The sequence below is a fragment of the Perca fluviatilis genome, chromosome 8, assembly GCF_010015445.1.
Source record: "Perca fluviatilis chromosome 8, GENO_Pfluv_1.0, whole genome shotgun sequence".
In the NCBI taxonomy this organism is placed as follows: Eukaryota; Metazoa; Chordata; class Actinopteri; order Perciformes; family Percidae; genus Perca; species Perca fluviatilis.
The window spans coordinates 16,685,783-16,707,854 of record NC_053119.1 but is presented as its reverse complement, the minus strand read 5'-3'; the positions used below and the strand labels follow the sequence as shown (position 1 = coordinate 16,707,854).

The window sequence follows — 22,072 nt, the reverse complement described above, 5'->3', positions numbered from 1 at the left end:
AAAGATAAAGGGTGTGTATAGGGGTTAGCAGATGGAAAGAGAGGGGGCACGGCAAGGGCAGAGCTTAGCACGTGCATTGGAGCTAATATGTTGTGACCTTTTGATGACTCTCGCAAGTGGCAGACTGATAATATTTTATCAGCCTCCCACTTATTAGAACTGTACTGTAATAAGGCGTCTGTGAAACTAAATGGCAAAAGGACATAGAATAGATAGTGATAGAAGAGAAGCACACATATCCCTTGGAAGCAAAATGAAACATTAAACATTAATGTCTCACTTACTATGACAATATAAACATATTGAATACTGTATGGAGTTGTCTGCGCAGTGCCTATACTGCAAGGAGAGGACATGCATAGATTAATAGCAGGGAATGTGATCCAAGTATCTTCTTTGTTCTGGGATTGAGAAAGCAAGAATTAATATTCACGCTTCAACCGTGTAATCATACGAAGAGCATATTCTTGCAAGAATGAGTAGGACATTTTAAGTTCATACTTGTAGTTTGCCTTCCTGTTTTCTTCATTTAGGTGCAGTAGGCTTAATTTTTCTCTCTTTTTCTCTTGTTTCATCAGGCTTGAGAAGTCGAGTCAGGTTCGAACGGTGTCCAGCAGCAACTTGTTCTTCAAGGGCAGCCGTTTCCGTTACAGGTAGAGTACACGTCAAGACCCTGTGACTGATGACAGGGAGGGGAGGACACTGCAGAAAACCCCCAGCTGGAAGTGAAGAGAAGTGTTCCCAGAAGATGTGGCCTCCTGGCCTTCTGTGCTGTAACGTCAGCGTACTTTTGCCCGGAGGATAGGACTGACACCTCACAAGAGGACACAGAGAGTAATAAATAAAGTGGACTGATCACTTGAGGCATTATCACCTTGTATGAGCTGTAAAACTGTAGTATGGCCAAGATATTGTCCTTTATTATAGGGTCAGTTCACCCAAATTATATAAAAGAAACATTTCTCACTTATCTTAAGTTGAATCTAGCTTGGTATGACTATAAGGTTTTTGTTTTATTTGCTCAGATTTTGAGATATCCTTCTCTGAGATTTTTGCCTCTGGGGGTGAATGACATTTCCTTTGTTTTCCTTTCCTTTCTGACATCAACATTCATTTTCAAAAACAATGTTACGGTTATTCTGGATAATCCACTAGTATAAATACTTTATACTAAAGATATTAGCCCATTGGATATCTCAAACCTCAGCTGTTAAAACCAAAGCTACTAGAGGTAAATAAAAAAATAAAAATGTTTAGTTTGGATGAAATGGCCATTTGAGAGGGAAATAGTTATATTTAACTGTTTAAAGGTCAAGATTAAAGGGATGGAAAGTAATTTTGCATTAGAAATATCTGATAATATTCATATATGGAGACTGTATATGAAGTGAGATCACAAGCCCAGTCAGTTAAATGTTGAGTTTACTATTGACTGGTAGTCATTTAGTTACACAAAGCTGAATTCACCAGGTTAATTCAATCATGATGCTCATGCACTGTACTCATCCACTGCAGTGGTGGCTGTCATGGCTTTGGGTGACACCAGGGTGCCTGGTTGTGTGTGTGTGTGTGTTTGTGTGTGTGTGTGTGTGTGTGTGTGTGTGTGTAACTCATCCTGAGCATCGTCTCTGTGCTTTATAACAGTGGTCGAGTGGCAAAAGAGGTGATGGAGCAGAGTGCCAAAATCAAACGCGAACCTCCAGAAATACACAGGTAGAGTTGTAAACTCAGGAGAGGTCAGAATGTCCTCAATCAGATTTTTGTTCCATTTTCTTAGGTACCAAGCTACTGTAGATGACTTTATATCAGCAGCACCTAATCGCTACAGTATAAGTTACCTCTGCTCATAGCTGTTTCTCTGTGCAGTGACGTTTGTGCATTTGTGTCTGTGTTTATCTCTGCAGAGCTGGCCTCGTGCCCAGCAGAAGTTGTCCATCCATCACACACGGGCCTCGCCTAACCAGTGTGCCGCGCACGCGTCGGAGAGCTGTGCACATATCTATCATGGAGGGTAAGAACTGAGCTTCACCTCCATTCTTTACCAGGCCTAAGCAAGCAACAAATCCTCTACCTGCCATAGAAGTGCCGGGGCCAAATCTGTGTTTTCCCAAGACATTATATGTTCTGTAGAGGCCTCATAGTAAGTATGGTATTATTTACACGTCCTCCTCATCCACTGAAACACGTCATTTGTAGTTTCGGTACCATCCAGGAAGCGATTATGATCCATCTCTTCAGATATAATCGTGGATAATGCGTAACTGGCTGGTACAAAATCTTAAATGGATCAGGGAGCTATTAGTCCTATTTGTGCAAAATCCTCCCCTTCTTGAGAAAACACACTTCTGCATACACACACACACCACACACACACACACACGCTGTAACTTGAGCCATTTGGCCCAGTTCATGCTTACAGTGCTGGTGGGACATGCTGCAGGTGTGTGCGTCAGTCAGCTTGCTCCACTTCAATGCAGGGTTTCAGCTGTGTGTGTGTGTGTGTGTGTGTGTGTGTGTGTGTGTGTGTGTGTGTGTGTGTGTGTGTGTGTGTGTGTGTGTATGTGTGAGCGAGTGTGTATTTGGTGTGCCAACACAGTGGCAGCTAATGTCACTTATTCATCCCACCTGCAGGCTCTTGGCCCAAAACCGGTGGCCTCACTTCCCCTTTTACTGAGATTGCGCAGCGGGTGTACTGTCCTGCATGGCTCTGGGTAAAACCAGCAGTGACACGCTTTGACCCTACCTTTCAAGTACATACTGTACTGTATCATATAGGTGTACTGTGCATACTGATGGTCTTTGCTGTGGGTTCAAGAGAGCCATGAGAGCTTCCCACCCCCAGTGTGTGCTGACTGGGTGTCTTACAGTGGTATTAATACCCCAGCTGAAAATAACCTGGGTCTTCTACTCCATGTATGTCACTGGACTGGGTGGGGCCAAACCAGGCCAGGCCAATACCGACCATTGTAGCACTGCTGCAGAAAGACACTGTTTTACCTCACACACTCCTCTCTGCAAATTGCAACTAAGGCAGAATCCTTTGGCCTTACACACACAAAAACACACACACAGTGAGACTGTGGCCTGGACTCCGGGACAGGGACCAAAAAGACGGGATAAACACGTGCATGCGGCAACCATGGTGAAGTGTCTGATCCGTATCACCACCCGGGTGAACGTCCACCTGCGTATGATCAACCACTGCTACCGGGATGTGAAGGTTCGCGTGCTGAGCTTGGGACCTCGTATGCTGGGCAAGGCCCTGGGCGTCCTGCCCCTTTATCCTGCCCTGACGGGGCAGCAGGAGTCTGCCAGCGTTACCCCTCTACCTGGCACTCCACTGCCCTGTGTTCAGCCCAGCAACCCTCCAGGTAAACTCGCAGAGCCAGCCAGGGATGTGCTTTACATGGAAGTGCCAACTGCTTTCTCTATTTTAAATCAGTCTCTGCCTCTGCAATGTTGGCGGGGAGGGAGTGACACCATTCTTTTGGTTGTCTGTGCCTACTGGAGGTCTTAGTTGCATTTATTTAATTTTTCTTCTTGGTGCTTTTGTGAAGGTCATTTTGTTGATTTAGATTAGATGACTCTTTATGTGGCAGCGCTATTTAGTTCCAACCAGTTTACAGTATTTCAAGAGATATGGTTTGTTTATTTGGTGTATGTGTTTCTTTTGAAGTTGGTGTTTAATTAATAGCTCTAAACATTTTCTGTTTCGCTGCCTCACTCTTGTAAGCAAAACGTAGGACAAGCTGAGGCTGATCAACACTGAATAAAGATGGCTGCTGACAGTCACTCAGCCTTCGTGCCTTTTATTTATTTCACTTGACAGGAGTTTCATGTCAGCAGAGGCTTAGACACTGCACACAATTGCTCCTATTTTTCCTGCAGTTTAAAAAAAAATGATGATGATGATCATGATGTGCTTCCTCATCAAAAGCTGGATTTGAATCCCTTTCCTTTATAGTGAAGGTATAATGTTGCTGCTTTGGCATTCTGGAGAATGTGATATGGTCAGCAAAGGGCTCAACCGCAGCTCATCGTCACTGACATGTACATACTGTTGAGGCTCTCACATACGGTACTGTTACTTCTGCTGCAGAAGGAACAGTAGAGTTGTACAGTAGCAGTAAAGTATATGTCATGCCTTGAAGCTAATGCATTGTTGAATAGTATACATATGTCTCAGGTTTTGCTATATAATTTCCACCGACATAGCTTCTGTATCCCTTTAATATCTACAGTTCCATAAGACCGTTGTGGGCAATGTTGCAAGCCAATGAGCATTACTGTTTTATGGCAAAATTGGATTTCTGAATGATTTTAGCATCAATCTCAGAAAGTAGCTTGAGGTGTTTAATCTGATCAAATTAGACAAAACTATTTTTCCTGTCTTGTTATTTATCCATAAACACATTTCATATTGCATATACTGTAATAGCTTTAATTAGCAAAGAATCTTTGAGTGGTTGGTGCTGATACAAGCAGGTTGATTATAAGTTTTCTTTAGGCATTTTTGTTCCCCTATGGGCATTAAAATATTTTTTGTTTCTGTAATTTGCATATATATATTTGCAATAGCATGCTTTTAAAACAACCAATACATATCTCATATCTGTTTGTTTAGAGATTAGGGCTCCGAAAGTGCTCGTAGAGAAAAGGCGAGGATGTTAGCTATTTTATCAGGACACAGGCTTGGTTTAAAGTAAAGTATACTTAATCTTTTTTTTAAAGATTATTTTTTGGGGCGTTTCCGCCTTTAATGGACAGGACAGGTGAAAAAGGGGAGAGAGAGGGGGAAGACATGCAGGAAATCGTCACAGGTCAGAGTCGAACCCTGGACCTCTGCGTTGAAGCATAAACCTCTAAATATATGTGCGCCTGCTCTACCCACTGAGCCAACCCGGCCACATAAAGATTTAATCTTAAAAGGTTTCTACACTCTGTGGTTGGAAATGGGATCTGCACTTCCAGTGCAAGTGGAACATAAGGATTTCTTCCATTAGAGATGATGATTAGGCATCACATCAGCTCAAGAGCATTCTGTACAATGACAACACTCCCCCCTGTCTGCTTGACTCTGGGGAAAGCATGATCAGATTTCTGCTCTCAGGTTGGAGACTGTGTGGCTGTGCTCTGTAACAGACCTCTGCTGGACAAACGGCAGAATAGACCTCTCAGCATTTAGAAGCAGAACCACAGTATAGTGTGTCACTGAACGCCACACTAGTATATATTATGAATGGCCACATCATGTCAGTAATTTCATCCATGCTGTAAAATGTGTGTAATATTCCTTTCTTCCTGTCTGTTTCTCTCCTCCTCTCCTTCCCTGAACCACTCCACAAGGTCTGGAGTCATTGCGTGACAGTGCCCACTCTACACCGGTGCGTTCAGTGTCCCATGGGGACTGCTTCATGCCACGCTCCCGGAGCCAGGCCACGGACGCCAGTGAGAGGACTGCGGTGATCTCAGACGAGGCCTACAGCCCGTCTGACAGCGTCCTGCCCACCCCGGTGGCCGAGCACAGCATGGAGCTGGCTGTCTCACGCCAGATCAACGGGGCGCCCTGCAGCATCGAGGAGGAGAAGGAGTCGGAGGCGGGCACCCCGATGCGCGGGGAAGGGGGGGATTTTGGTGCAGAGGAGGGTGCAGGGGGGGACTCGGCCCTCAGCGAGGTGGAACAGGTGAATAAATTTGTCTTAAGTGTCCTCCGTTTGCTCCTTGTGACCATTGGACTCCTCTTTGTCTTGCTCCTCCTCCTCATCATCCTCACCGAGTCAGACCTTGACATTGCATTTTTACGTGATATCCGCCAGACCCCCGAATTTGAGCAGTTCCATTACGAATACTTTTGTCCCCTCAGGCGGTGGTTTGCCTGCAAGCTCCGCTGGGTGGGCGGGTTGCTCATTAACAAGTGAGAGTGAGGTCGTAGAGTTCGTAAGCCCGTTCAGGGGTCTGAGATGACGGTTTAGGACTCCGGAGTGATGGAGGGCAGCCTCGTCCCAACCATGAACCCTGCTTGTCTCATCGTCCTCCTGCAGACATACAGCTTGGACCACTCCTGGTAACACCGGGCCTGATCTCTCTTCCCCTCCTCCACTTTGAGTTAACCCCCCCTACCCACCCAACCACCTCCTCGTTTCGCTTGTTTTTTTCTTCTTCTTTTTCTACAAAGCCTAAGGACTTTTTGTTTTTGCATTTTTTTTTTAATTTCAATTCATTTCAGGTATTTTATTTTTTCAAATAACACAAAGGAAAAAAATTAAAACAGAAATCAAAGAACTTTTTACAGGAAGATTTTGTTGCAACGGATGAACGTTGCCTTCATTTATTATTTATTGCTTTTAAACATGTATTTGCATAAGGAAAGGAGAAAAGATGAACAGCAATCGAGAAGTTGATTTGTCATTAAAATGAAGATGGAGGTTAGTTTTGTTAAGAGTTGATAGGCCTACTGCTGTGAAGTATATGTGAGGCAAAGTAGTATAATATCTTTCGATATTGGTTCATCCCCATCAGAAGTCAACTAGACAAACGTCAGATTCAGTAAAAGCAGAACAATCTGAAGGGAATAAAACTGATAGCAGGCAGGGTGATTACCAAATGCCTTTTTCAAGAATAAGGCACCAAGCTACAGAAAAGGTTGATTTGTGGATTGTGTACAAAGTAAACTGATGAAGAACAACGTTGTATTTCTAACATTTTATAGGGATACCGTCAAATAAACCAGTTTATATTCCTGAAGAGCAAAGATTCGCTGGCACCAATAGATAAGTCTAGATAGATGTGCAATGCTCATATGGTTTTAATAATGAAGTACTTTTGAATGTGCTCATTTGTTCAGTTGTTCTGTTATTTCTCCATTTAATTTGATTTGCATTTTTCTCATCAAGTTGAAATTCGATGAATTTCAATAATTTCTTTGTATGAAGAGTTTATGATTTATTTTGGTTTCATATCAACCTTGCACTTAGGTTTATGTATCATACTATATTATTATTAGAATAAGAATAATGATGTACTTTTTGTACAAATTAGTTTGTTCTAGTAGTTTTCCTAATATATATTGACAGGTTTTCCATGTATATTTTAACAGAACTGAAATGTTATTTTGTTATTGAAGATTAAATTATACCTTTTTTAGCGCTGTGTTTCAAGTAAGGTCAGAAGCATTTATGGAAATGTGGAAGTGGGGACTAAAAAAACAAGGTTTTTATCCAGATCCATTCAACACTGATCACACCTCTCATCAGTCCACCAGCAGTGAATCAGCCTTCAGTGTGCGCATCATTTTAATGATAGTGTTAATGAACATGTATTTGTACAAGAACCAAATAATCCAAAAGCACATTTTCACCTTTCATAATATTTACTATATACTTTACCATATCTCATTTTACTATAAGAGTTTGGAGAGGTGACTGTGAGCCTGACTGATACTGGGTCTTATCACTTGATCCTTGAACCATGGTCTATCCTCACACTGAAATTCATTTAAAAAAGTAATAAAACAGAACTAAGGCTGAAACAATTCGTTAATCGATTGATAGAAAATTAATTGGCAGCTTTTTTAATAATTAGTAGCCATATTTCAAGCAAAATGGCAAATATTTTCTGGTTTCAGCAGAATTTCTCTGTTTCATATCATTGTAAATTGAATATATTTGGGTTGGAGAGTGGTAAAAACAGATAAAAAAAAAAAGTTGGCCTATTTTGAATATGTCACCTTGGGTTCTAAGAAATCCTAATGGATTTCTTTAACTATTTTCTGACATTTTATTGACCCAACAATGAATGTATTCATCTAGAAAATAATGGGCAGATTAATCAATAACGAAAATAAGTGTTTGCTGCAGCCCTAAACAAAACATTTTTCATTAATAAATGAAGAATTAAAGGGGACCGGAAACACACCCTCTTTGGTGGAGGTAACCTTATGCACTTTGCTTGCACACAAATCTTTTTAATTACGTACTTTAGTTATTTCCTTACATTAATTTCCACATCACCCAAAATAGAAGCAGACACAAATATTTCTGTGAAAAGCTGATATTGGCGAATAATACCTGTCCTTAGATTTGTCTGTCAGGCTCGAGACTCTTCGGTCTCACAGCTCCAGGAAGCAATAACTGCCACGGCTGCTGGATTCTGGGTAAAATCTGTTTTTTGTATTGCGTGTATACCTCCTGCACCAAGTGCAGGTGTAAGTGTTACTGTGTCTGTATGTAGGAATGGAAATGAGATTAAAGGTTGTAGCAGTGAAGGATTAGACGGAGAGGTAAAAAAGTAATTTTAAAAAAACTTTTGCAAAAGGCGAGAAGGACTTAGTGGAAGGAAAAGAGAAAGGAAATACAATGAGAAAGAGGTAGAGAAGACTGAAGAATATCAGAGTCCTTCAAGAGGTTTTTGAAAGTGGGATTTAAAAAACAAATTGGGAATGTAAATGTCACTTGGTGACTCACCACTTCAATGGCTGCACGGGGTTGCTTGTTTTTTGGCCTGCTAATTTAAACGTCACACTCTCATACCAACACCTGCAGCTGCTCCACTAAAGGCCCGATGGTGCTACCTTCTTTGTTTGCTGTATTGCTGTATGTGTAATCCGAGCGTGTCAGGCCTTGGCTTAATTTTAGTCCTGACCATAGAGTAGCATGCACTTTGGCGTTGTGGCTGGATCCACTCCTGAAGCTCATTATCCTTCACTAGTTATCTGTGGTGGAGGGAGCACCACTGATATTTCTTAGCGCAATGCTAGAGGGAATGCCAAATCATTAGAGCTACCTTGGCAAGAAACCTGTCATATATGCAGTGTAGGAGCTTATTTATGTCAAGATAATAATTTGTAACTCGGATACAACCAGTAAATGGCGATGCAAAGATGAAGACATTTTTTCCTAACAGGGGTTGGAGCAGGGTGGGTGGGTTGACTTTTTTTTTTGTACATTCATACTTCATATTTATTACTTCTTTACTGACCTAAAGATCAACATGACCGACCAGTGCAGCCGGGCTGAGTTGTTAGCAGGACATCTTTTAAAGGTCAGTCTGCAAAGGTGTTTCTCATACATCTATCAGCATTATGTAGCTTCAGTGGTCTCTCTGAACATGCAACAATAAAAAAAGGCAGCATTATTCAAGGAGCAATAATCAGCTGTAAGAGCAAAAATATGTGATTTACAAACTTGTGTATGAAAATCCAACGATGAGTAAGTCAAATATGTCCTTTCTGTTTCTAGAAAACCACTTACCAAATTGCTGTTGTGCTGACTCTAACAATCATGTGACCACTGAGACACTTACTGTTGCATTCATATATAACATTTTATAAAAAGAAAAAATAGATTTTTCCTTAGAGACCTCTGGATATTTGTTCTGCTGTTTTCTTTGCTGCTTTATTGTTAAGTGACAGATTGTTCCCTGTGCCTGGATCCTAACTCTGCAGTTTACCAAAGTGACAAAGATGAAGGAATGGAGAACGAAAGACACAACATCCCTAACAACTGTACTACAGACTACTCCATCCTTAAATCTCCCAGGCCAAGCAGGAAAAACAGTTGTTTGTAATGTACTGGGCACCCCGAAGTCTGTCTTAATTTGTCTTTACAGGTTTCCTGTGACAAACCTGACTTTAATTTTACATTTCATTTGCTGTGTCATGTTTACATATTTTGCAGTTCTTTTACGTCATGGGAAATGGCTGCAGTTTTGGCAAGATGTGTGACTTTGGATGAACTTTTGATGTGATTGTCATCCATGGTTTACAAATCAGTAACAGCCTGTCCATTCTTAAAAAGCAGCAGTGAAGGTACAGCCATGCAAATACAGTGTGGTGCATTGGAAGATGAAGCATTGATTTTTGTTTAAATTTAATATACAGGGGGTGGACTCAATAACAGAAACACCCACATGATATAATGTAACAACCAAGCAACAAAATCTACCATTTGTGAAACTTATATTGTTATTAAGGGGTGGTCAAAGGGATGTTAAGGGTCATTTCTGAGGTGGTACTTTGTGGTGCTTTTGTACTGGACTGAACTTTACTGTGAGGTGTTTTTGTTGTTTTGTCTACGCCCTGTATCTTGCTACATATTTTCAACCATCATCAGATGTCTTAATAAAAGTCTCACAAACCAATATATGTATGACATAATCAATTAAGTTAATAAGTTTAAAAAATTGTTATTGGCTGTCCTTTAAATACGTTTTTTTAAAAGGTTTATGTTATTTATGTGATGAAAAAGAATTACATATCCAGTTTAGATGATCAAATCAAGTGATTTATACACAATCGGCTACCTAAGTTTAATTCCTGGCCAAAATCCCTGTCACATTAATATGGATGATGCATGTAGAACTGAGGAGTTGAGAAATTAAAGTAGTCATAACCGAAGACACCTTGATGTGCTTTTTTGGCTCTCTGTCAGCTCCCAGTCGGCAGACACTCCCACAGCTGTGCATACACGTCAGTAAGTGTATATGCATCCATGTCTGGTGGCGTGTTATGTAGTCTGCAAGGTTCTATCATGGGGATTGGAGATTGCTGTTTAATTACATTATATATACAAGTATATATATATATATAAATCCATGTGCCAAATCCAGTTCTTGTTCAGTCTGATCCATTCCGAACCCATGTTTTTACTGTAAACTTCTGTACAAGTCAGTATAAAATATTGTTTCTCTCCAATAGTCCCTTGTAACTGGTGCCATTGAATAAAACTATTCAAACTTGAAATAAACATTGAATAAAAATGTGATATGGCTCCCTTTGGCTTTGTGGTACAACACAGATTCCGCACAGCAAAAAATGTTTCTCTGAAAAAGGTTTCTTTAATAACAAAAAAATTGACAATATAATGGAAAGTAAAAAAGTGGCAATTTACAACTGACACACATCATGACAATAACTGTACAGAACATACATATTTAATTTTAGCAGTTTCAATAAACAGTTGGTAATATAACCGGTAAATACAACAATTAATAACATCAACTGGTTTGAAAATGTAGTGAAAAATGAGTCCGCTGTCCTTAAAAGTCCAATCCAGAGGACAGTTCTAGCCCAAGTGTGAAAAGGCTGGCTTCAAGAAGGGTCGCTGGTTGGTTTGAGGGGTTGGGACTGTCAGGAAGCCCGGCCTCCTGCCTGCTGACGCGTCTCCTGCTGAGCTCCTGGACCCCTGGCCTGCACCTCTGGAGCTGGACGATGACCACGATTTATTGCTGCTGTAGCCACGACTGAATCCACAACACCACAGCAAGAAAGAAGATTGGGGGGGGTTGAAATAAGGTTTCAGCTATGAAGTGAAGCTTATTGCTAAATATGATTCCCCAGCTACATGATAAAATGTGAGACAAACAGATTACAGACCCTTTAGAGTTGCCACTTGTTTTTTTCTTCTTGGAATAGTTGAAGAATGGAGCTTTCTTTCTCTTCTGTCCCTGTGCAGGCTTACTACGGAAGTACGTGGAAGACTCTGTGTTGTCCCCGTCATCTCCATACGTGCGGCCCTGTGCCGTGTCTATCCACCCATCTCCACCATTGTCAGTCTGTTCCTCTTCTACAAGACAGTGTAGGATTAATACCACAATGTGCACAATAAAAAAAAGGGTAAAGCAGTCAAGGAAATTAAGAGAATTATGCAAAACAATGAGTTGGGTCTCTTACCAGGCAGCTGCCACTCAGAGTATTTCTGTAGGACCTGAATGACTTCAGCTCCATACTTCTCCAGTTTGTCTTCTGTCACACCATCAATTTGTAGGAGGACTTCGGGGTCTGAAGAAAGCTTCTCTGTTCATGTGAAAAAACGGTTTGACAAGTTTAAAATGCTTGTTGTATCTTATGTGCCATGTAAAGCAAAGTCTTAACAATTGTTTCAGAAATTACCAGATATCTTTTTCAAGGTGGCAGTGGAGAAGATGTTGTAATAGTGAATGCCAAACGCTTTCCCCAGCTGCTTGCACAGATCCGTCAGCTCCTTCAGACACTCCTGAACTTTCTCTTCTCTCTGGGAGATATGAGCCACAGCGGCTTTATGTTTCCTGACGCTAGACGCGCTCTCTGTCTCATAGAACTCCACCTGCGGTGAGACAAGTGCCAGTTAGTGTTTAATATCTTGTCTTTACACTTTAATAAATGCTACATATCTAGCTCTTCATGCTGACATACAGTAATATACTGTAGATGTCAGGTTACCTGCATGTGTCCAGAAAGAACGGCCATGGCTTTGGATCCAGCAGAGATATACACCACAGTTTGGCCGTTGTTAGTGACGTAGAGATCCTCCACCAGGATGTTGTCCAGCACCAGTTTTTTGAAGAGACGGTCAGCATTATGCCTAGAGTAGGCTCCTCCCATCCCAAACATTCCTGTCTGTACCTTGGCAGACTTAGACCCTGACAGAAAGAAAACAATTAGCCCACATCAGACCATTCTCAGTTCTTGCCACATGGAATATGAAGACGTCCGCATAAGACATCACGCAGGAGTCACAGTTGCAAAATGCCTTTTCATTGCAAGCATGTACTTTACCTACAAAGATGTCCACCAACATATTCAGCGTCAGTCGGTTTTGCTGAGCAGTCTTGCCAAACCTTGCTCCAACTTTCTCGCAGTTCTCCTGGACAAACTTCACAATCTTCTTCACATCTTCGGTGACATTTCTCATCTTGTATTGCTGCACACAGGTATATTTAAACTCAATTAGAAAAGGCCAGGTAGGTTTGGAATTTGTAACAAATAAAAGAATGAAAGGATTCCTACGTTGGGTTTGGCACAGTTGTCACAGCTGACGTCTGCATGGTCCTTACAGAAGCTTTTGTTGAACTTCATCTCCCCAAAGTATGCGAGCAGCTGAATTCTTCTGCACTCCATCATGTTCTCACAGAAGTGCACCATGCTGTGTAAGTTGTTGAAATGAGTCGCCTTGGTGTGTCGGTCACCTTCTTTGTCCACTGCGATTTAAAAAAAGAGCCATCTGAGTCTACATGATTAATATTTACAGTTAGTCATTAGGAAAGTAAATATGCTTAGAATGATTTCATAGATTTAGGGACTGACGGAGACGAAAACATATACTATATGAAAAAAAAAAAAAATTAAACAGATTCTTTAAATCACACAACTGAGTAAATTTTCCATGCAACAAGAAAGGTCTATATTTTGGCCACATACGGTTGATAATCCTCTTGATGCGGTGGACGTCAGCGTAGGAGTAGAAGAGAATACAGTGAGAGATCTCTCCATCTCTTCCAGCTCTCCCAGACTCCTGGTAGTAACCCTCCACTGACTTAGGCAGACTGGCGTGGATCACGTAGCGAACATCTGGCTTGTCAATGCCCATGCCAAAAGCTATTGTGGCACATATGACCTGGCGGGCAAAATGAAACTGTGAAACAAGAGCAATGTGCACTTTAAACAGCTACTGGTTTGCAAAATGTTACCTTTATTTTTATGCTCATTGGTTTGTATCCCAGTACCATCTATTATGTATCTTTATATTACATCAGTGAGCGAGTGGTAGGGTTGGGTACCGACACCCGGTGCTAATACGGCACCGGTGCCTTAACAATCGATATCTAACGGACGGAATAGTAACGCGGATTTCGGTGCCTCATTTCGGTGCCACTGAAATGCCAGTGCTTCCCTCTGATGCTCCTAAACGGACGTTAGAGTGAACAGAAGCATCGCTGCATGTGACGCTAGTTAACACAATACACATGGCAGCAGGTGATGTTAGCCTACCGTTAGCTAGCAGCTGGATTAAACACGGTTAAAATGCTGACAGCTAACGTTAAACGGTGTGACTCTATTTCACTGTAGAGGATTCCAACACCGAGACGTAACAGGCCGCAGCTGCCGTTGTCAGAAAAACACAGATGGTGCGTTCACTTGAAACTCGCCTCGCGGTGCATTCAAAGTTATTGTAAAATACACTTTTTCCCCATCTAGTGGTTGTTTTTGTCGTGTACCAGGAATTTACTGGGGAAATAAGTTATTGTTATAAGTTATTGTTATTACATTTTTAACAAATCATTTAATTTTGGGAGGAGGCTTCGGGGAAGATCCAGGACTAGGTGGAGGGATTATATCTCCAACCTGGCCTGGGAACGCCTCGGGATCCCCCAGTCGGAGCTGGTTAATGTGGCTCGGGAAAGGGAAGTTTGGGGTCCCCGACCCGACACCGGATAAACGGACGAAGATGGATGGATGAATATGGCCTTAGCAATAAACAAGCCGTTCTTAAATGTCGCCGACTGTTGTTTTGTGCTCCTTTTTCAAACACATACTGTACATATTTTTTAAAATCTTTTTAAAAGTATCGGTTCAGGCACCGGCACCGTTTTAGCACCGACCCAGACGATACCCAACCCTAGCGAGTGGGGACCTCACCTGGCAGCCGTCCTGGTTGATCCACTGGCTCTGCACACGTTCTCTGTCACCGTCACTCAGGCCTGCGTGATACGACAGAGCTAATATCCGCGCTCTCTGCAGACTCTCAGCCATGGCATCACAGTCATTACGGGACAGGCAGTATATGATGCCAGAGTCACCTGCAACATGCAGAGACGCAGGTTAATAAACAAAAGACAAAGTCAGAAGTGGGTCTGTAATCGCACACAAAATATTCCCCACTGGGATAATTCAAAAACGGTCATTCTTTCATTTATTACAAGGCTACTTACAAAAGCAATTAAGCATGAATGCTGAATAACTTGATATGCTTCATATAACTGTCGATTCAAAATTATTCAGATATGACAGACCTCAGAATGTGTTCATATACAAATCTGAGTTGAATTTTCAACAAAATAGCTACAGCAGTGTTCTGAAAATAACCGGGATCAGAAAAAGGTACTTTTAAATTATTTACATGGGTAGTACTTCTTGATCCAGCTGATGCAGTCCTCGTCAACCTTTTTGGGTTTCTTGGGCAGGACAGCGTACTTCAGGTTTGTTCTGTTGAAACTCATGGTGAACCTGAAAATAGGGTGGATGTAAAGCTGTTGGCCGTTTGAATTCAAGACTATAAAGATGGAACTCTTAAAAATCGGAGCATGAGATGGAGCACGTACACCTGCGGCCGAGTCATATTCAGCTGGTTGAGGATGTCTTTCTGAACACGGGGAGTGGCAGTGGCTGTCAGGGCCATCATCGGCACGTTAGGGAACTTCTGACGCAGTTCATGCAACCTCTTGTAGTCGGGACGGAAATCGTGACCCCACTGAAAGATTTAAGGTCGCAGGATGAGTCACAATGGCTGTTGCAAAAATGAAAGCATAGTGCAGATTGTGTATAAAGCAGAGGAACACACCTGACTGACACAGTGGGCCTCATCTATGACAAAGCGGGCCAAAAGGCCTCGCTCGTACAGGTTCTGCATGGCGGAGATCAGCTTGTTACTTGCACTCACCTTGGGTAGAAAAAACATGCATCAGTCTTGTGTAAAAAAATCAATAAAAAAAAAAAAATCATAGTTACTACTAACTTTATCTATAGAAAGCAGGAAAGCAAACTCAGAGATTCCATTTAAAAATCATTCTTTTGTTTCACCTTTTCTGGAGTGACATAGAGAAGTTTAATGATGGGCTCTTTCCTAGAGAGCTGCATATAAATCCTCCCTGCTTCACTGTCACTTTTAGCACCAGACAGGCTTGTTGCTGGGATCTGAAATGGGGGACATTTCAAAATACATCTTCTGAGTACCACACATGATAACAAGGTCATATATGCATACTGATCCAATAGGAGCAAACAAACTTACATCCAGTGTAGTGAGTTTCTGGACCTGGTCTACAATAAGAGATTTGAGTGGGGAGATGACCACAGTGACGCCTGGTAACACGCAGGCAGGCAGCTGGTAGCACAGGCTTTTACCTCCACCTAAAAATACCATCAGTTACAGAGAAATGTGGAATTTTTACTGCAGTTCACATCCTTATTCTACAGTTACAAGGCTAAGATAAAACTTCTTTTTGAAACTTTTGATAACTACTAACCTGTGGGCATCAACACAAACGTGTCTTCTGCCAGAATTGTTGCATTAATTGCTTCTAGTTGATTGAACCTGAATTGATGAAGACCAAAACGCTTGTGAAAAATCTTCATCATCTCCTGTGAGTGGGGGAAGTTGAACCCTCTGAAGCGATCGTGGGCTGGGTTTCTGAAGTTGGGTTCTGCATCGGAAAGCATTAAAGCCAAGTCAGTAAAAAGCACCACAAGACTGCCGTCAACGTACTCAGGGCCTGTATTTATCGAGTGTATCATTTTTCAGGTATGCATCATTTCAGAATCACACTTAAGGTGCTCTAAGCGATGTTGGGTGACGTTACTTCTTGTTGACGTTCAAAGTATTTTCAATCAAAACGAGGCTCTCGACCCTCCCTCCTCAATATTCAATTTGCTTGTTTTGTCCATCAGTCCAAAACCCAATGACATTCAATCAAACATTGCAGACTAAAACAGCAAATATACAAATTCCAGTGATTTTTTCTTGCTAATAAAAAAACACAATTATTCAATTATCAAGAAAGCTGGTTAATTTGTGTTCTTTTGATCAGCTTATCGATTAATCGACTATTGTTTTAGCTCTAATGATCTGTGTTTAATTAATGACATCTTGTAGTTTTAGTGTGTAATTAACACATGCAAAGACTGACCAGGTTTTTGAGAATATACCTTGATGCAAATAAGCTTGTTGGACACATTTCTAAGACTAAAAACACATTTTTCCATGTCATGCTGACTTACCAGGAGAGGAGATCTTTGAAGGCTTGGGTGTGGGAGCAGGTGTTGTTGGTTTCTTCTCCCACGAAAACTTGCTTGGTCCCCCCTCTTTCGCCGTTTTAGTCACAGTGCTGGAGTTTGGGGGTCCGTCAAAGTAATCTGGGATATCGGAGTCATTTAGGTCATCTATGTCAAAGTCGTCAATGTAAAAGTCATCTGGTTCTAGGTCTTCCGCAGCTGTACTGGCTGCTGGGGTATTACATTTGTTCTGAACAACAGTCTCTGGATTTTTGGGAGAAAAGAAGAGATCTGAACCATCCAGGTCTCTGCTTGTTTTCTGAGAGAAATTAAAAGATGGATTTGTGAGGCTGTGGGTTGACGGACTCTGATTCTTCATATATGTCGCGCTGCTCTTACTGTGCAAGGGCTGCATGTTAATAATACTGTCAGAGTGATCAGAGTCATAGTCCACAGAGATGACTGAAAATCTCCCGGTCTGAGCAGGCTTCTTGGAGTCCAGGAGCACAGAGCTGCTGGATGACAGAACACTGGACATATCACAGCTAAAAGAAGTTTTTTCTTTAAAGCTCGGTTCAGAAATCATAGTGCTGTCTGGCTGCTGCATCCTCAATAAACCGCAACCACCAGTTGCAAGAATCCTCTTCCTGCAGGCGAAAGGCAGATGATTGCAATCACACCAGTATATCATTAAATATCATAAATATCAACACAGCTGTTTTCCATTTAAATGTACACACCTTTGAGCCCTCTTCAGCAAAAGCTCATTTCCACAGGCCAGAGCTATCACTTCATGTTCAGGGATGGAATCAACCAGCGAACAAATGGACTGCATGATACTGAAGAGTTGCTCATCTGTGACATGATCAGAAGAAAGAAACAACAACATTAGTGAACAGGGACAAATACCAGAGTGCTGATTTGCTTATTAAAATGTGAACAAGGTCTGGGCAAATCAGAAAAAAAAACACACACTTGTTTTGTCTTTTGAGAGGTGATCAGAGGGTTGATTTAGTGTTGTGATGGGTCTCTTTGATTGCACAGGAATATCTCTGCTTTCAGCATCAACTGATTTCAATCTGTTAAAAAAATAAAATAAAGTTAAGGTCAAATCCATCTAATATCGAGTTTAAAAACACATATGAGCCTATAATAACTATTACAGTAATACAAATGTTGTGAACCCTTGGCAGCAAAAATGCACCCACTATAACCACTGCACTATCAAAAGGTAATATGGTTTTCATACTAACCTAACCGATGCCTTTTTATTCTAATTAGAATTCATAACCGAAAACACCAGCTGGGAAGAAGAATGCGTGGAATATAAAAGGATATCGCTGCTACCTTAATTAAAAAAATGTTTTTACTCCATTAACACTACAACTCATAACTGTTCATACTGCTTTTGATTACAGAAAATACACATCTATTTTAAGGGTCATCACATTCAATACCATGTAGATGCATGATCTTGTATGAACAAAAAAAACATAAATTGAACAAACTGGCCTGGTCTCCAATGCAGAGGTAGTATAACAGATTTCATCAGGGATCGGAGAAGGGGGAATGTAATCTAGGTCATCTTCAGGCTCTGAGTTGTCCTCAAGCTGTATTACCTTTGGGTCAATCCATTTTTTCTTATCGTCTAAAAAAGGCAAAAAGTAGTCCGTGTTTTTTGTACAATTAAATTCTCTCCAGACACATATCTTCCTGACAACATACAAATAGAATATAATAGCTGCAACAAAAAGCTTGTTACCTGTCCGTCCTTTAAAAGGCTCATGCAGATCACTGTTGTCCTCTTCACTATCACTCATGACAGACTTCAGATAAGCAGGAGGAGGAGGCCGTCTTCGGGTCCTTTTAATTGGAGAAACCTCAAACTCTGCCGGCTCCTGATTCAAACTAGGTCCTGGTGAAACTGCAGCTTTGTCAACACTGTATTCCAGTTCATCTGTTTCCATACAAGATTTTTCACTTCCGGAAGGATCCTTTTTGTTTGCAAAACTGTTGCTCAACTCTGGTGTCACAAGAGAGAATTGTGTTTTTTCTTCACTAAAAGATGACACTGGCTTGATGCTCTTCCCAGATATTTCTGAACTGAATGAGTCATTTGTTGCTCTGACAGGAGTTTCAAAGTCATCCAAATCATCCCAGTCATCCACCGGGAATCCAAGATATGAATCCAGACTTGTGGAATTGCCTCCATTGTCTTTAGTAAACTGGTTGTCAGATTTAGTTGGAGCTGTCGTCACCTTAATAGCAGACACTGCTGAAGGAGTCTGGCCTGCAGGAGCACAGTTACCTGCTGGGCTGATGGAGTCTGACTTGCCTTTTGAACTTACAGGGAAGAAGTTGTTGATTTTGGAATTTTGAGGTCTCTCAAGCTTGTTTGAAAATGCCAAAGGAGATTTAGTCACCAAACTGTTAGGAACATTGACATTCCTGTTTGCCAAAACATTAGGGCTAATTACCTTGGTCGGGACTTCCACCTTGGTTGTACCTGATGACTTCTTTTTGAAAGAAAAGGCCCTGAAAAATAAACCAGTGAGAAATTATGAAAACATAATGTAACATGTGTACAGTTAAGAGCAAGGGTGTAATGCCCATCCCATTTCATTGTGTAAGAGGATAGGATAGATAGTTTTCATCTTTCTCTTTTAATTTGGAAAACCTGGTAAGGCCTGATAAACATAGCAGCTAATGGTAACAACTGCTAACAATTAGCTTGGCTTAAGAATTAACATTGACATGCAGACTATCCAGAGGCACATGGCTGATTTGCTTTGAATGTCACATTTCATTTTAATAGGAGTGTCCAGGTACCGGAAGATGCACAGCAGTTGCAGCCACAGGATGTCAGATCAGTTGATACAAGTGAGTACAGCCAAATCGTTAATGATTTGATTCAAAAGTGTTAGGTGCATAGTACATCTTCATTATATGAGTTAGCAGCTGCAGGAAATACGTTAACATACATGAACATTAGTTGAACAGAGACAATTAAATGGTGTGCAGAATAGTACAGCATTTGTTAACACAAACATGCTGAATCCACACAGTAAACCAATTCAGTCTCAGTCTAGCTCACTGTCATATCGAGTTGTGAAATTACTTGTTCTGGATGCATGAGGCCCTTTGCAATCAGCTTTGGACTTTGCACAATAAGTTATATCTAACAAAGCTAACATAACTAACGTTAGCTAAGAGCTACCTAGAGTGGTTCTCAGTTAGCACAGCTGACAGCTAACTAAAAAAAAGAAGCTCAAAGCCAGGTTAACTGTCAGCTTTCTGGTGTAATTTCCTTACTGTATCATGAGCTCGCGGTAGACTTACCCCGTTTTGGGTTTAGCCAGAGACAACTTGCTCTGAGCGGCATTGCTGTGCCTCGCCAGCTGCTCCTTCAAGTTATTTTGTGGAAGACTAGACATTATCGGTAAAAGGCTGAGCTAGCGAGTGTTAGCTATCTAGCTATCAGTCCGAGCTCAGTTCAAGAAGTGGCGGCCAGTATCTTCAGCATTGCTCGCGACACGAGATGGATGAGACAAGTGAGCGGAGCCCGCGCTAAGTTTGTCTCGCCGCTGAGTTGTAATTTATTAATGTTCATTTAGCCTGGTTACTAATTCAACCTCTATGTTTACTCTCTTCGGAAATGTGAGGAAGACCCTTCCATCCATGGGAGACCAATTTGCGCCCATTTAACAAACTAACTCCTTATTGGCCGAGGTTGAGCAGGAATGAGGATTCTGGGAAATGTAGTCTTACGACATGGCTCCTAAAATGAGTTTCCGGTTTCCCAGAACTTCTTCTTTCGGTTTTACGGCGGTTGGCAACTAACTTGAATGGTGCATCGTCGCCATCAGCTGGACTGGGGTGTGGTACTGGAGTCTAATGGTGCGTTCTTTTTGTCTTGTTATCGCAACTAGTAGCTCGAGTGTGACGTCACATCCATGTCGGAAAACGAGTTACCGTGGGTTGTTGCGTTCTTTTTGTCACACAATACTACGAGTTGGAGAAAAGATGGATTTTTGTAACATTTTTAGTAACATTTAGGATTCTATTCACCCAGTTATTGACATATTACACAACTATATTTCACAGTTTGATGCATGAAAATTACGTTTTGATTAACGTTAACGTTAGGCTACTGCTCTGCTTTCTGCTCAAGGCTCGGCTTAAAGCCGTTGTTGTCATATAGCAACCGAGCGTCTCAGCTGCACAAGCTACAAAATAACTGATCAGGCGGCATTTAACTCCTAATAAGACTGTAGCGACATGCCTATAGGTAGCAGTATACAGCGCTATGTTTAACTCCTAATAAGACTGTAGAGACATGCCTATAGGTAGCAGTATACAGCGCTATGTTTAACTCCTAATAAGACTGTAGAGACATGCCTATAGGTAGCAGCAGAGGTTAAATTGGGCCGGAGCGCACCGGAGCGCAGCTCCGCCTCCTCAGGTCCACAACACACCCTGCCGGAGCTCAGCTCCGTCTCCTTCAGCATCAAACATTTTGCCGGGGTTTCAGCCCCGAATGTTTTGAGTGTAGCCCCGAATGCATTTTGAAAAGTTGACTGACAAATATGAAACAGGACATCGTTTAGTTTCCACTCTCGCTGTAAAAAGCTGTGCAGCTTCCGGTTTATGGATGCACTCTGCTGTCGACGTGCTGCGGCAGATGTTTCGCGTTTGAGCTCCGTGCATTTCTTCCATACATTTCGGGTTTCCACCTCCGATGTAGAGCAGCGTACAGCCACTTCCCTAAACGTCTCAAACGGGGCTCTGTGTCTGTCAGACGGTCTGAGATCTACCGTATCAGCAGAGCAATCATGTAATGCACAGCAGACTACGGTGCATTATTTTCTGAAATATAGTGACTTTATTCACGTAATAGCTCGTAATTATAAACTTTATTTTTTTCACAAAATATCACAACTCCTCCAAATCTCAGAGAACACAGATGGGATGAGTTATATTTTCAATGTGCACAAAGTTTTGGACATGAGCAGAAATCTTGCTCAAACATCTGAAATATTACAGTCCAGAGGTTTATTAATAAATTAAATGAATAATGTATCACTAAGGTGAATTATTGTCATATGCACATTTACGGAGGTTACTTCCCAAACAAAAAATAAATGATGCCTAGGCTACATGTTTGCTGACTCAGATATAATTTGAAAAGTCGATCTAAAGGAGAATAAATAGATGAAAGCAATACAGCTTACAGCCTTACTGCAATATTTTCCATTATGTTTTTAGACTTGTTTCCCTTTACATAACGATATTTCAGGCTTATTTATTCAGAAAAAGGTAGTAGAAATA

General features: G+C 41.4%; 2 protein-coding genes across 7 annotated transcripts in view; one reads left to right on the top strand and one right to left on the bottom strand.

Moving 5' to 3' along the window:
• Window positions 1–10,760, top strand: part of LOC120563869 (FERM domain-containing protein 5) — a 66,624-nt gene extending 55,864 nt beyond the window's left edge. For 3 of the 5 annotated variants that reach the window (XM_039808316.1, XM_039808317.1, XM_039808321.1), the window contains 4 exons: window positions 579–653; window positions 1,645–1,713; window positions 1,905–2,011; window positions 5,347–10,760. In XM_039808316.1, coding sequence (XP_039664250.1) covers window positions 579–653; window positions 1,645–1,713; window positions 1,905–2,011; window positions 5,347–5,918 — 823 coding nt within the window. In that variant the 3' untranslated portion in view covers window positions 5,919–10,760. The remainder of the gene's footprint in view (window positions 1–578; window positions 654–1,644; window positions 1,714–1,904; window positions 2,012–5,346) is intronic. The other 2 variants (XM_039808320.1, XM_039808318.1) reach the window with 2 other exon arrangements.
• Window positions 10,761–10,809: 49 nt separating this feature from the next.
• Window positions 10,810–20,663, bottom strand: blm (BLM RecQ like helicase). 2 transcript variants are annotated; one of them, XM_039808315.1, is made up of 22 exons: window positions 20,084–20,663; window positions 19,222–19,279; window positions 18,507–19,134; window positions 18,257–18,392; window positions 17,720–17,823; window positions 17,485–17,599; window positions 16,751–17,391; window positions 16,000–16,176; window positions 15,765–15,883; window positions 15,554–15,667; window positions 15,315–15,413; window positions 15,076–15,224; window positions 14,874–14,980; window positions 14,393–14,553; window positions 13,175–13,370; window positions 12,764–12,954; window positions 12,533–12,677; window positions 12,197–12,396; window positions 11,888–12,080; window positions 11,669–11,791; window positions 11,372–11,561; window positions 10,810–11,238 (listed from the first exon to the last, which is right to left on the bottom strand). In XM_039808315.1, the coding sequence occupies exons 1-22, from the start codon at window positions 20,176–20,178 to the stop codon at window positions 11,061–11,063; spliced, it is 4,119 nt and encodes a 1,372-aa protein (XP_039664249.1). In that variant the 5' UTR covers window positions 20,179–20,663; the 3' UTR covers window positions 10,810–11,060. The 2 variants fall into 2 exon arrangements, with proteins under 2 accessions (XP_039664249.1, XP_039664248.1); XM_039808314.1 differs by having other exon boundaries at window positions 18,507–19,279; window positions 20,084–20,178.
• Window positions 20,664–22,072: the final 1,409 nt, after the last annotated feature.

Excerpts from the sequence above, each read along its gene's own strand:
- blm (XM_039808314.1), bottom strand. The coding sequence starts at position 20,178 with ATGTCTAGTCTTCCACAAAATAACTTGAAGGAGCAGCTGGCGAGGCAC. Across the intron at positions 19,280-20,083 it reads CTGGCTAAACCCAAAACGGG|GGCCTTTTCTTTCAAAAAGA; the intron begins GTAAGTCTACCG and ends TTTATTTTTCAG. Across the intron at positions 17,600-17,719 it reads CCTCTCAAAAGACAAAACAA|ATGAGCAACTCTTCAGTATC; the intron begins GTGTGTGTTTTT and ends ATCATGTCACAG.